Genomic DNA, 12,283 nt, shown 5'->3' with positions numbered 1-12,283 from the left:
AATTTTGGCATTGGTTTGTTAATTTTGGGGGAAGCATTTTTTCCCCATGAGCAACAGTTTTCAAGTGTACACTGCAAGAGGGTTGATTGGAACCTAAAACGTTTCTCATTAAGGGGGATAATTGCTTTATTTCTTCTAGAGAAGTGTTGCATAGTAAAAGCCTTAATGACCGTCATACTATGAAAGCTTTAAACCTTATACATGGTGTTCATTTTGGATCAACTTGTATTTTGGAGATTTGTAAATCCACAGAAGACGCAACCAATTCCACATACTGCATTTGCCCAGTCATTACGTTTTACACATGGGTTAGTACTAGCTGTAATGCACAGGAGGAACAATGACCTGAAAAACAGAGGTTGCTCTATCTAGCAACATTCACAAATGCAGATATAAATGTTCTAGGAGTTCATTGGAGAATTAGAGACAAGGAGCCAGATTCATTAAAGATCTTTACTTAAGAAACTTCTTATTTCAGTCTCCTGGCCAAAACCATGTTACAATGCAAGGGGTGCAAATTAGTATTCTGTTTTGCACATAAGTTAAATACTGTCTGTTTTTTCATGTAGCACACAAATATCAACTTTAAATTTCAGTGTACAAATAAGCTATCAAGTATCTGTGTGCTACATGAAAAAACAGTCAGTATTTAACTTATGTGCAAAACAGAAAACTCATTTGCACCCCTTGCATTGTAACATGGTTTTGTCCAGGAGACTGAAATAAGAAGTTTCTTCAATTAAGATCCTTAATGAATCAGGCCCAAGGTGGTGATCATGGGGTAGGCACTTTTTCCTATGTACTTCAAGCTTCCTGTCTGTAGACCCATGAACAACACTACAGGGAACATTCCTGAGACTTATATGGCTTATTAAAGGCAATACATTGGAGTCAAGTAGATAACACTGTAACATATAATGACAAACCCAAATGTCTATTTCAGTTATAGGCAATCTGCTACACTTCAGGGGCCGGATGGATGACCCTCAGACCTTCAAAAGAGCTGCACAGTGCTGTCAATCGCAGTAATAAATTAAAACAATGCAGGTCTATCTCAACCCATCTAACAAATTGGAAAGGTGCTGGGGGCTGCAGGGGAAGGTTCGGAGGGCTGCATGCAGCCCATCACTGGTCTATAATGGCCCTATAACAACGCAGTCCCACACTGTTCGCTTCCACGTTTTCAGTTCTCTGAGCGTCTCAGGAGCAGTATTTTGGCATTTAGCCCATCTTGTAGGCCACCCTCAGGAATCACGTAGATGTTCCCATCACTGGCCCTCTTGGGATCCAGCTGGAGAAGCTGGCTGTTGCTGCAGCTCACGGACCCGTACTCCCACAACTGGTAACGAAGGCTCTTGCCCTGCTTGGCAATGAGGTAGATCTGGTCTATGTCACCTGAGTGCAGGGCAGGTGGGTTGGGTGGTGGGTTATATAATCCAGGAACTTCTGGGTCAGGACATAAAGAACCATTCTGCATTCCAAATAATACACCTAAAAAGACATTTGCAAGAGAAATAGTTATTGGACACAATAACATATAAAGAATATCAAATTCAGCTACTGTCTGCCAGTCCTGGGTACTGTCATGTCTGTACCTGAGATCACTGCCCAGTGTGCTCGGTGCCCATCTCTCTGGCATGGCTCATGGTTAAAATCCTCATCATATCTGTACTTTCGTTAAGTGAATGGAAACGCAATATACATCCCTTATTGTGATGTGTCATGTACAAAAATGTTTCCCATAATGTGCAATAGTCATCCCTCCAATACCGTCCAACTATTGAGCCACCAATCTCTGCATTCATCATGTAGTGTTGCTGCCACCTGGTGGGCAATATACAGAAAACATACTTGCACCACATTCCCCAATGGCTTCTGCCCATTTGTTTTCCAGAGATGCTGGCTGCTAGTTACGTTTTAGGAAAACATTACATTTCCACTATATACACCAGAGCTATTCAACAAGAGAAAATGCTCCGTTACTAGCCTCCAAACTATATATTAATCTGCTTTAGCTAATATGACTGGCCCAGATAGCATAACAAAAACACTAATGCAAAGTATAAATGCAAACTAATGGTTTGATGGAATAAAAAACCACTGGTGAGACACTCAGACTAAAATAGAGCAAGTGTCCTTCGATTCCACTACACTTGTTACTATAACACTGCCCTGATGTATTTTCTTCCTATGCAGATAACCCCCATGGAATCTGCATCTTTCACGTCCTTTATTACACAGCAGTGCAGGGATCATCATCTCTTGTACAACCACAACCGTCCCTGATACTCCCACCAATGAGCTGCAGAGATAGTAGGATACGGGATGAGGACAGGAAGTCCGTCTGTCAGGTGACGCAGGATTCGCTCTCTGTTCTCTCCTTCCATTCCTCCCGTCAAGAGCTGATAGTGACAGCCAAACACCTCCTCTGCCAGGCAGGCCATATTAGCAGCTACGATAGAAGAGCAAGGGTTAACATGCCAAGTTACATATAATTACCACTCATTACTTATAAAGCACCAGAAGAGTTCCGTAAAACTCAGATCACATAGTGACACATACAGAGATACGGACTTACTATAATAAAGTAGCAGAAACCTAGACAATGGTCTACTAAGTTAACATGGCCAAAACTAAACTCATTGTCTTCCCTTCATCAAGTCTCCTCCCCTCCTGACCTCTCTATCGCTGTTGACAACACCACTATCTCATTAGTTCCTCAACTCCGCTGCCTGGGTGTCATTCTTGACTCTTCCCTCTGCTTCATTCCTCACATTGAATCTCTTGCCCAATCCTGTCACTTCCAGCTTTGCATCATTGCCCGTATCAGACCCTTCCTCTCCCAGGATGCCACCAAAACTCTTATCCATCCACTGAACATTTCTCGTCTCGACTACTGCACCCCCCCAGCTCCTCTTCGATCTATACCATACTTGGCAACTCTCCTGGAATGTCCGGGAGACTCCCGAAATTCAGGTCGGTCTCACGGAATACCCGAAGAGCAGGCAAGTCTCCTGCATCCAGCAACTGCCTAGCCTAAATTACGCAATTCGCTGTGAATTGCGTAATTTTGGCCCCGACCCCTGCAACAAAACAGCATGATGTGTTTGGCCTCGACCCGCACCCTCCCGCCCTCTAGTCACACCACTCTCCCGGACTACACTTGCCGTAAGTAGGCAAGTATGATCTATACTCAATGCTGCAGCTAGATTTATCTTTCTCTTGCCGCTCCACATTTGCCTGCCCGTCCTGGCAATCCTTACACTTGCTCCCCTTCCCTAACAGAATCCTCTTCAAACTCCTCACCCTCACGTACATCTCCAACCTCATCTCCATAGATACTCCTTCCCGCCCTCTCCGGTCGGCCAATGACCTTCGCTTTTCCGCCTCTCTGGTAACCAGATCTCGCTCCCTTATCCAAGACTTCTCCCGTGCTGCCCCCACCACCGGAACGATCTCCCTCATTCTGTCAGACTATGCCCTAGTCTGTACAGCTCCAAACGGTCATTGAAAACACGGTCATTGAAAACCCACCAGTATAGAAAAGCCTCCCAGTCCTCCACTTAACCATCTCACCATGTAGTACACCTCACCCTCCTTCATCCTCCATCTCTCCCACTCTGCTTCTTGGCCTCAGAAGCCCTTACATTGGCTCACTCTATATGTCAACCTTTGTCTGCCCCTTTCCCTTTAGAGTGTAAGCTCTAGTGAGCAGGGCCCTCTTCCCTCCTGTGCTAATTAGCTATAACCCCTTCTCACCAGCTACACTGCGCACCTCCTAACTGGGCTCTCTGCCCATTGACTCCACTCCTCCATTGTATTCGCACCTCTTTTAGTGGCTCTAAACCTGTTAGTTTCCTCCACGCTAATGGGCACAGGTTTCAGCCTGCACTGAATATACCCCCTGCACCATAGTAGCTGTGTTGAGTTATTAATAATAATAATAATAATAATAATAATAATACTACTACTATTTTAGATTGTAAATATGAGCAGCCTGAAATGGTAGATTAACATGAGATAGTGTTGGCTAAGGATGGATCATGTATACAATGTGCTACATTTCATGGATCGTACTAACCTGAGAACATTTCCCCCAGGCTGGTGTATCCTCTGGCCATGGCCATTTGTACAATTTTGTCCAGTGTCACCTTATGTTTCATCTCCAGAAGTCCCCCTGCCATCCACAGAGCGACCAGACCACACCTGGGGGTATAAAAGGTGGTACATTCTCTCGCTTTTAAGTAAAAGTTACTTCTAGAGTACTTGTTGTACACTATAAGTAACATTACAAAATGATTTTTATTATCATTTATGAAACTTCCAAATGTTCAGTGATTCTAACAGCAAAAGGGGTGGTATTAGCAGTATATATTGTTACAGCTCAATTATATATTAAAAAAAGAAAAAAAAAAAGACTATTTTTAAGGTACAAAATATTGAGGATCATTTACTAACAATGCATTTAGGTGTAAAATGTGCACTAAACACAGCAACCAATCAGTTATTTTCCTTTATCTGTCTAATGGAAGTTGGACAATGAAACCAAGTGGCTGATTGGCTGCTGAGGTTTGTACATATGTTGCACCTAAGTGCGCTGTTTATAAATGAACCATAGTACCAGGCTTAAGAAGGACAGAGGGGAAGTCACGCTCTTCTTAAAAGAACACTGGTACATTTTTGGGAGCATAAGTGAGACTGTAGTATTAGTACAGTTTTATAAGTGGGCCACATGTGTTATTGTATGCTACATCCATCATGTGTTTTACTTACTGCGGCCCCTCCTGTATCAAGGATGGTATGTGCTGGTTATATAGAAGCCACTTTAACGTTCTGCTGGATCTGAGACAGAAAAAAAGAAAGCTCTGAACAACCCCTCACACAGTCTAATAAACACTAGTACCCCCTCCCTTCCCCTAACAGCTCTCCAGGGATTTACCTGTCCAATAGATTCTTTATCAACTTTTTTAACTCTTCACATCCTCCAACCGAGGGGTCACTGCTATCTGCCACCTTTTTAAAGAACTTGCTCTTCACCAGCGATGGAGGAGGGGGGCAGAGGGTTGGCGGTGGTGGCGGGGGTATAGGAACGGCATTGGTGGCTGCACTTGCTCCATCCTCCTCTGGCATGAGTACTACAGAAACACCATGTACAAAACATCAGCCACAGACTACAATACTCTGTTTTGTTTATATTCGTAAATACATTCATATCATATTTAAAGTGCATCCCCCAGCTCTAGAAGAGGAGTTTAGCTATGGTTTAGTTACCCCTTGCTTGAAGTCATCAAAAGCGCTGAAAATTGCTCTTTAATCTGGATTCCTCAATTAAAGAGGTACCCAACCTCCAGTAAGATTTATTTAGGTAGGAGCAACAAAGACACTCAGGTGTGTGCACTGGATACAACTGTATATCAACAGCAGAATCCTTGTTATATTTAAGGGCAATGAAAATAAATATATCTCCTGGGAAGACAATGTAACACATTTTCATAGCATCAAGTAAAGAAAACTTCACTCCAGACAAAACGTGTGGATATGAAACATTTATATAAACGTCATTTCTCAGCTGACCTTGATGGGTTCTGCAAAGTTTAACATATAGAGACTGACAAACCACATTCGCTGGCAGAGGGGAGCGTGAAAATGCTGGTTACACAATAACAACAGACATTTGGTGTCCCTACTGTTTGTTACATGGTTTGTCTTTTTTAAATCTTGCTAAGGTCCATCAAGTAGAAGCAGTATATGGAGAGACAGTGTTACCCCAGAGGAAGGGAAAACTACCCCCAATGTGACAGGGTACTTTATACCCTCTTCAACCCAGCCCACCTCTGTGTCGCTTGAACCAGGGTCCCCAAATTATTAATAATGTCACTGATTTGTAAGGTGCCACAGTGGGGAAAACAGGACATACATAAAATAGAGACAACAAAGGGTACAGAGGACCCTGCTCATGAGAAATCTTACAATCTAATAGGAAAAGGGCACAATCGAGACAAGAGGAGCGAGTGTGGCTCACAGTGGAGATGGAGCGAGTGTGGCTCCCAGTGAAGATGGAGCGAGTGTGGCTCACAGTGAAGATGGAGCGAGTGTGGCTCACAGTGGAGATGGAGAGAGTGTGGCTCACAGTGGAGATTGAGACGGTTGTCAGGGTGTATAGCAGATTAATGATGCGAGTCCCTATCACATTAATGCAGGAAGTTCATACATCCCATGTGTTATATTCTATATTTGGATACATTTCTGCAGGGGGTGACGAGTTTGATTACACACAGCCATGAGCAGGACCACCAAGAGGGCTTTCAGGCCCCAGTACAGCAGTCTTGGGGGCCCTTCCATAGCAGCCTAAGGGAGCGTTGTCACACCAGGTTGGTGGCTCATCCCGCCACACAGGCTGGCCAGGGACTGGGTACTTTGTACCTGCTCCCCCCTCAGGCCCTGAGTGGTCAGAGAGAACCATGAGCATGTCATTAATACAACTGACTGCATAACACAACTTCTCTCCTTATCCAACAACCATCTTTCCCAACCTAGTGTCCCTGCAAATCATTTAAGATTGTGTTTTCATTAGAGGCTGTCAGGGCATGCTGGTACTTGTAGTTACACAGCACCTGGTGAGCTACAAACAGGCTCTAGTAAATAGTGAACCACTGCCCCTCTGCGGCTCCCCTGTGTTACTGCACCACAAATCTAGCTGAGTTACTGATATTATAGCTTCACATGTAAATGTCAGTGATCTCTCTAGCTGCAGGCACATTGTATAACTGTATTACCACCATTAGTGATGATATACCGCCATGCTGCACAACCCCATAATAAAATAAATTGGAATAGTCACATTTTAGCCGGGGTTTTGCTCCCGCACGGTATCTGGCTGTAGTCGGCGCGTGATTGACAGCTCGCTCACCCAATGGTTTCCTTCTTAGATCCTGCCGTCACTCGATGTAAGGGGGAGGCGGGGTGTGCCCGCACCAATCAGCGGTGTCCTGGTGTAGTGTAAGGGGCGTGGTTACACGGTGCTATATCTCACCCGGCGCTCTGGTTACTGGAGGATCGAGGCCTAGTTGTATCACGTGCTCTCCTCGCGCTGTGCACCGGCTCCCGCCCGCGGCTTCACGGACAGATCCCGGTAGTACCGTCCTACAGAGGTATGGTGTCTTTATGCAGCCATGTTAGGTCCGGGCACTGTATGAATGGGGGGAGTAACAGTATAATCAGTGCGGGCGGTCTGATCCTGTGTGATACCTGCAGCTGGTAGTACACCCTGGGGCCGCCATTTTGTTCTTGGCCTAGATCGGCCCAGGTCAGGCCTAGTGATAATAAGGGGTCTCCGTGAGGGGGGTGCTGCCCATTATGTTATAGGATCTCCTATGTGGTGGGCCCAGTTGTACTCTGCTTTATGTAGTGTTTACTAGTTGCTCAAATGCAGTCGCTGAGATAACACATCCAGAAAAAAAACAAAGACACACACACACACACTACTTTCTCTTGCTTTTTAGTCAGCATGTTGTTGAGCTGTTGGTGTGTAGAGATAGATATATATAATGTGTGTGTGTGTGACTGGTCATCTTGTAGGTTCACTAGTGTTCATTATGATGCAGGGTTTGGGGGTTACCACCCACTAGGGACATTCTTTCTGTTCCTCAATGTTGTTGGCTCCTAGTGAATGTATCAAATGCATTCTCATGGATATTGGTAAACCATGAAGGTATCTGCCTCCCCAGTGTATACTGGCAGTGGGACTACTCTAGGCTGTTTTCCCTGCCTACATAAGCTCCTGTTTAAAGCTCAGTTAATACACTTGTAGACAATTCACCCTTCAAGTTCTAATAAGGACACATATAGGCTGCAGTGGGTAAACCCCAGATTTCTTATTGATTGGTGGCACATAAATTAGGGAGTGCTTTATGTGGGTATTAATGGGTCATGTCAGGTAACCGAAGCCTTTTTCAATGCTATCGTTTCCTTGACCTCTGTAGATGGTGAGCTCCGTCTGAGAGATGTTCACATAGTTGGGTGATCTAACAAAAACACGACCTTTGCTGAATATGTATTGTGTTGCAGGAGATTAAATTATAATCTGATTTACTTTCTCAAACTCAAAAGTTCGGGGGCAGCTCTGATTATCGGTTTCTACCTCCCTTTCCTTTTAGCTTCTAGTGAAATGGCTGTTCAGGAGGTCAGACCCAACAATACCATCTACATCAACAATCTAAATGAGAAGATAAAGAAGGATGGTGAGTCCCTCTGTTTGTTCTATGTAGTGTGTTTGTTTATGGTAAATGGAACAACCGCCAAAACCTCAGTTTGTGCCCTGGGACACTCAGGATACACACTGGACATGTTCCTCATTAACACCTTTGTCCAGAGTTAAAAGATCAGTAAGTCTTGTAACCTGTTTCTTGATACAAGCAAAGCTGCACTCTGGTTACTAAGCCTGTACACAATAGATGGAGACTAGTTCATGTTGTACCAACACCCACCCTTCTGCTTCTGGTGTGTAGACCTCTTTAGTATTTGTATCGCTGATCCCTTTGTAATATGCAGTTCTTTGGTCACTGCAGTTACTGGGACACAGTAAAAATTGTCTGAGGCCTGATTGTATCTATCTTTTAACCTGAATGCTGGTTATCGGCAAAGGGCCACAGAATGTGGTGATAAAGCTGACATTTATCAAAACAAACTTTGGGCTATTAGCTACTCCACTTGAAGTGTCCACTGCTGAAAATACAGGTGTTATTTTAGAGACAAGCTGCACAGGCAATAGTCTGAGTCAGCCCTGTGTGAGACTTTGGGGAGGGGAAGAAACCTTCCATTTGGTGGTGGTCGGTAAACTGTGAAATATAGTTTGTAATCTATTCTAACCACTGTCCATGTTTCCTTTCCTGCAGAGCTGAAGAAGTCTCTATATGCCATCTTCTCGCAGTTTGGGCAGATCCTAGACATCCTGGTGTCTCGCAATCTGAAGATGAGAGGACAGGCGTTTGTTATCTTTAAAGAAGTGAGCAGTGCGACAAATGCCTTGAGGTCAATGCAAGGATTCCCCTTCTACGATAAGCCCATGGTTGGTATCTTGGTTCTGTAAGACTTTAATAAGCCATATCTCCGTCTTTCTGTTAGTGAAGCCGGTTTAGTACTTTATTCTCTTTGCATCTCAGTGGCCCAGGTTCCTTTATGCCTTTGAACATTTATCTGCGTTCTGTTCGCCTCCAATGTAATGTTTTAGACTAGTGTCACATGGATACTAAGGGTGTATTTTCGTTATATATTCTAGTTTCCTATACCGACCCCATACAAGGGGTACTATTTACTACGAACACTGCAAGCAGAAGTACTATCTTACACTGTTAAGAGCTGGCAAATAGTGTAATTAGTGGGTGCTCAAGCTCCTGTGTGGGTCTAACGGAGGAGATGCCACTCATTACAGGGTGCTATAGATATTAAATTCTGGGAACTTGCTGTACTGTTACTCTGCCCTTAATAGATGTTACTTTAACCCTTTGTGTTCTGTTACATTCTGCAGAGAATACAATATGCAAAGTCTGACTCTGACATCATTGCCAAAATGAAAGGTACCTTTGTAGAGAGAGACCGGAAGAGGCAGGAGAAGAGGAAGGTGAAGGTACAAGAGGCTGCAGCTGGCAAGAAAGCTGTTCCAGGGGCACCTGTAGTGCCAGGTTTACCAGGGCAAATGCCAGTAAGTTTATATTCTATAGATTTCATGTTTTTTTTTTTTTTTTTTTTTTTGTTTCCTTCCCCTCTGGTGTTTGCCAGGCTACATCTTACAAATGTTCTTTTACTTCAGGGTATGCAGAATATGCATGGAATGACCCAGGCTCCTCGTATGATGCATATGGCTGGGCAGACGCCGTATATGCACCACCCTGGCATGATGCCACCTCCAGGAATGGCCCCAGGACAGATCCCACCTGGTGGCATGCCTCATGGACAGATGATGCCAGGACAGCTTGCACCCATGCAGCCGGTAAGTGCTGCCCAAACTAAGCTTTGTCTGAATGTCTTCTACGTCACATACAATAAGAGTCTTTGTGCCTTGCTGGATTAATTCTTTCTTGTATATTGTCTGGATGAACTTATTTAGCCCACAATACTTGAAAGAACCATTGAGTACTACTTGAATATGGTGTATTAGATGTTTGTTGCCGATCACACAATATATCAAACTCTAAATCCTTGTTTTATCGTGGTCAAATGTTGTATTTGTAAGTGAACTTTGCGAGCTAATAAACTAACTTCACCATTGTTTTGTTCTCTCAGATATCTGAAAATCCACCAAACCACATTCTCTTCCTGACCAACCTCCCAGAGGAGACCAACGAGTTGATGTTGTCCATGCTGTTTAACCAGTGAGTATCTCCAGCCACTATCTCTCCTGGTGGCACAGTTTTTTTTTTTTTGTTTTTAAATATGAAATGATGAAACGCGCAAAGATATCTCTTGATGCATTTGACATCTGTCTTAACGCCACCAATTTCCCCCCTCAGGTTCCCCGGCTTCAAGGAGGTGCGTCTCGTTCCCGGACGTCACGATATTGCGTTCGTGGAGTTTGACAACGAAGTTCAGGCTGCCGCTGCCAGAGAATCTCTACAAGGATTCAAGATCACACAGAGCAACTCCATGAAGATTTCATTTGCCAAGAAATAGTCTAACATGGGGACAGGAAAATATCTCCAGCTTCAGTTTGTCTTCTGGGTTTCGGTAAAACTCTCCCAACTCGTTGTACAGTTGGTCCGAGTCAAATATTGTTCAGACTTTTAATTTTTAAGTAAGTTGTTGCAATCTGTCAGTGGCGAATCCTCATCCAGCCTATGACGTTGGTGAGTATGGAATGGTTTATTTTATATTTTGTATTTTTATGAACACATGGAAAGCTTTGCACCCAGAGTCTGCCTGTCAGACATTGTACCTGGAGCTTTTGAATAAAATCTTTTGTTTTCTACTGACCTTTTTGTTGTGCTCATTATTGTGTTAAAAACAGTGCGGTATATTGGGTCTCTTTATCCTGTAGCTAGACCACTAAATATAAAACACTGGTTGTAGTGAAGATGTTCATGGAAGTGCTGACTCCCAAGGTAAGTATGAGGCACACTGTGATTTGAGGAGGCAAGTGTGGCATAATTTGAATTTATTTTTTTTTTTTTTAATTTTTTTTTTGTTGGTCCTATTAATATTTTATCACACTAATATAATAAGAAACAATTACACACATACGTGTAAATTTAGTAGTGGCGGTATGGAAAACGTAAGTGGATGGAATTTTATAGTTTTACAATCAAAGCAGTAGAAGAACTGGCAGTACGGCTTACCACAGTATACAGAACACTTTGAGAAACATTTCTTGGAACTAGCATCAGAAAGACTGAGCAAGTGTGACTGTCATAGAAGTGGGGGGTGGAAAGTGGTACCGCTTAGGTTTCAAAGATACATTTGAATGAAACTATATTGCTGCACAGATGAGACCAAACTAGAGTGGTTGGTATTAATGCCCAGTGACAGTGATTGTTGAAAAGCAGTGTATCCTCCACAAGCCCCTCGTGTCAAGCAGGGACATGGAGGGGTGACAATTTTTAATGCTGTCTTGCAGCCACAGGACCTGGACATCTTGTAATCATTAATTCCACTGTAAAACTCCCCTTCTACACCAACAGGACCGTGGCAAGTCTATCATCAGCTCCGTGCTGAAAGATTTTGGATTGGCTAAAGTCCAGATGCCATACCACGTAGGTGCTCTAGGGCGACCTGAGGAGAGCTGTGCATAACAGAATGCTCTCAACTCCAACAAACTAATGCGGTGCTATGGGGACGAGTAGGACAAAATTCCTGAAATATAATGTACGAGCCTGATGAATGCGCACTGAAAACAATCGGGCGAACTTGCTGCTGCTAAAGCTACTGAATCACGGGATGTTTGTACTTTTCACACATGGCTTTTTCATGTTCACTTATTTTTTGCTGAATATAAAAGCAAAGTAAAATGTTAGGGGTTATTTATCAGAAGCTTCGATTGAAGAAAGATATAGGATTTGGTAATTATGATATAAAAAACATACTTGTGTGACTAATTAAATTTGTAGAATATTGACCCTGCTCAATGAATAACAGACCTCTTGTGTAGGTTTTCCTAGCCTCAAATAGCAGTGCGGCATCTTGTGCCGATGGCGTCTCACACTTGTGTATAGAGGTAATTTTATTGCAGAGGACTTATGATTGGTCAGAAACTACTATCCTTGGAGCGACCATGGTCCCTATCTTCATATGC

At 43.4% G+C, this 12,283-nt stretch overlaps 2 protein-coding genes across 5 annotated transcripts in view; one reads left to right on the top strand and one right to left on the bottom strand.

The window, feature by feature from the left end:
- Window positions 1–552: 552 nt before the first annotated feature.
- The window catches only part of ACTMAP (actin maturation protease), a 125,757-nt gene continuing 114,026 nt past the window's right edge, over window positions 553–12,283 (bottom strand). The window contains exons 1-7 of one of the 4 annotated variants that reach the window (XM_075187027.1): window positions 7,034–7,113; window positions 4,940–5,135; window positions 4,774–4,842; window positions 4,082–4,206; window positions 2,323–2,452; window positions 1,596–1,666; window positions 553–1,491 (exon numbers count right to left, since the gene is read on the bottom strand). In XM_075187027.1, coding sequence (XP_075043128.1) covers window positions 1,184–1,491; window positions 1,596–1,666; window positions 2,323–2,452; window positions 4,082–4,206; window positions 4,774–4,842; window positions 4,940–5,130 — 894 coding nt within the window. In that variant the 5' untranslated portion in view covers window positions 5,131–5,135; window positions 7,034–7,113 and the 3' untranslated portion in view covers window positions 553–1,183. Of the gene's footprint in view, window positions 1,492–1,595; window positions 1,667–2,322; window positions 2,453–4,081; window positions 4,207–4,773; window positions 4,843–4,939; window positions 5,136–6,841; window positions 6,933–7,033; window positions 7,114–12,283 lie in introns of those variants that run through there. The other 3 variants (XM_075187026.1, XM_075187024.1, XM_075187023.1) reach the window with 3 other exon arrangements.
- On the top strand, window positions 7,053–10,967 carry SNRPA (small nuclear ribonucleoprotein polypeptide A). Its single transcript, XM_075187028.1, has 7 exons — window positions 7,053–7,151; window positions 8,157–8,240; window positions 8,895–9,067; window positions 9,527–9,700; window positions 9,809–9,988; window positions 10,282–10,370; window positions 10,509–10,967. The coding sequence occupies exons 2-7, from the start codon at window positions 8,168–8,170 to the stop codon at window positions 10,666–10,668; spliced, it is 849 nt and encodes a 282-aa protein (XP_075043129.1). The 5' UTR covers window positions 7,053–7,151; window positions 8,157–8,167; the 3' UTR covers window positions 10,669–10,967.

The sequence above is a fragment of the Mixophyes fleayi genome, chromosome 9 (genome assembly GCF_038048845.1).
Source record: "Mixophyes fleayi isolate aMixFle1 chromosome 9, aMixFle1.hap1, whole genome shotgun sequence".
NCBI classification, from domain to species: Eukaryota; Metazoa; Chordata; class Amphibia; order Anura; family Limnodynastidae; genus Mixophyes; species Mixophyes fleayi.
Note: the sequence above shows the minus strand (reverse complement) of the source record. Positions and strands in the feature narration are given on the sequence as shown.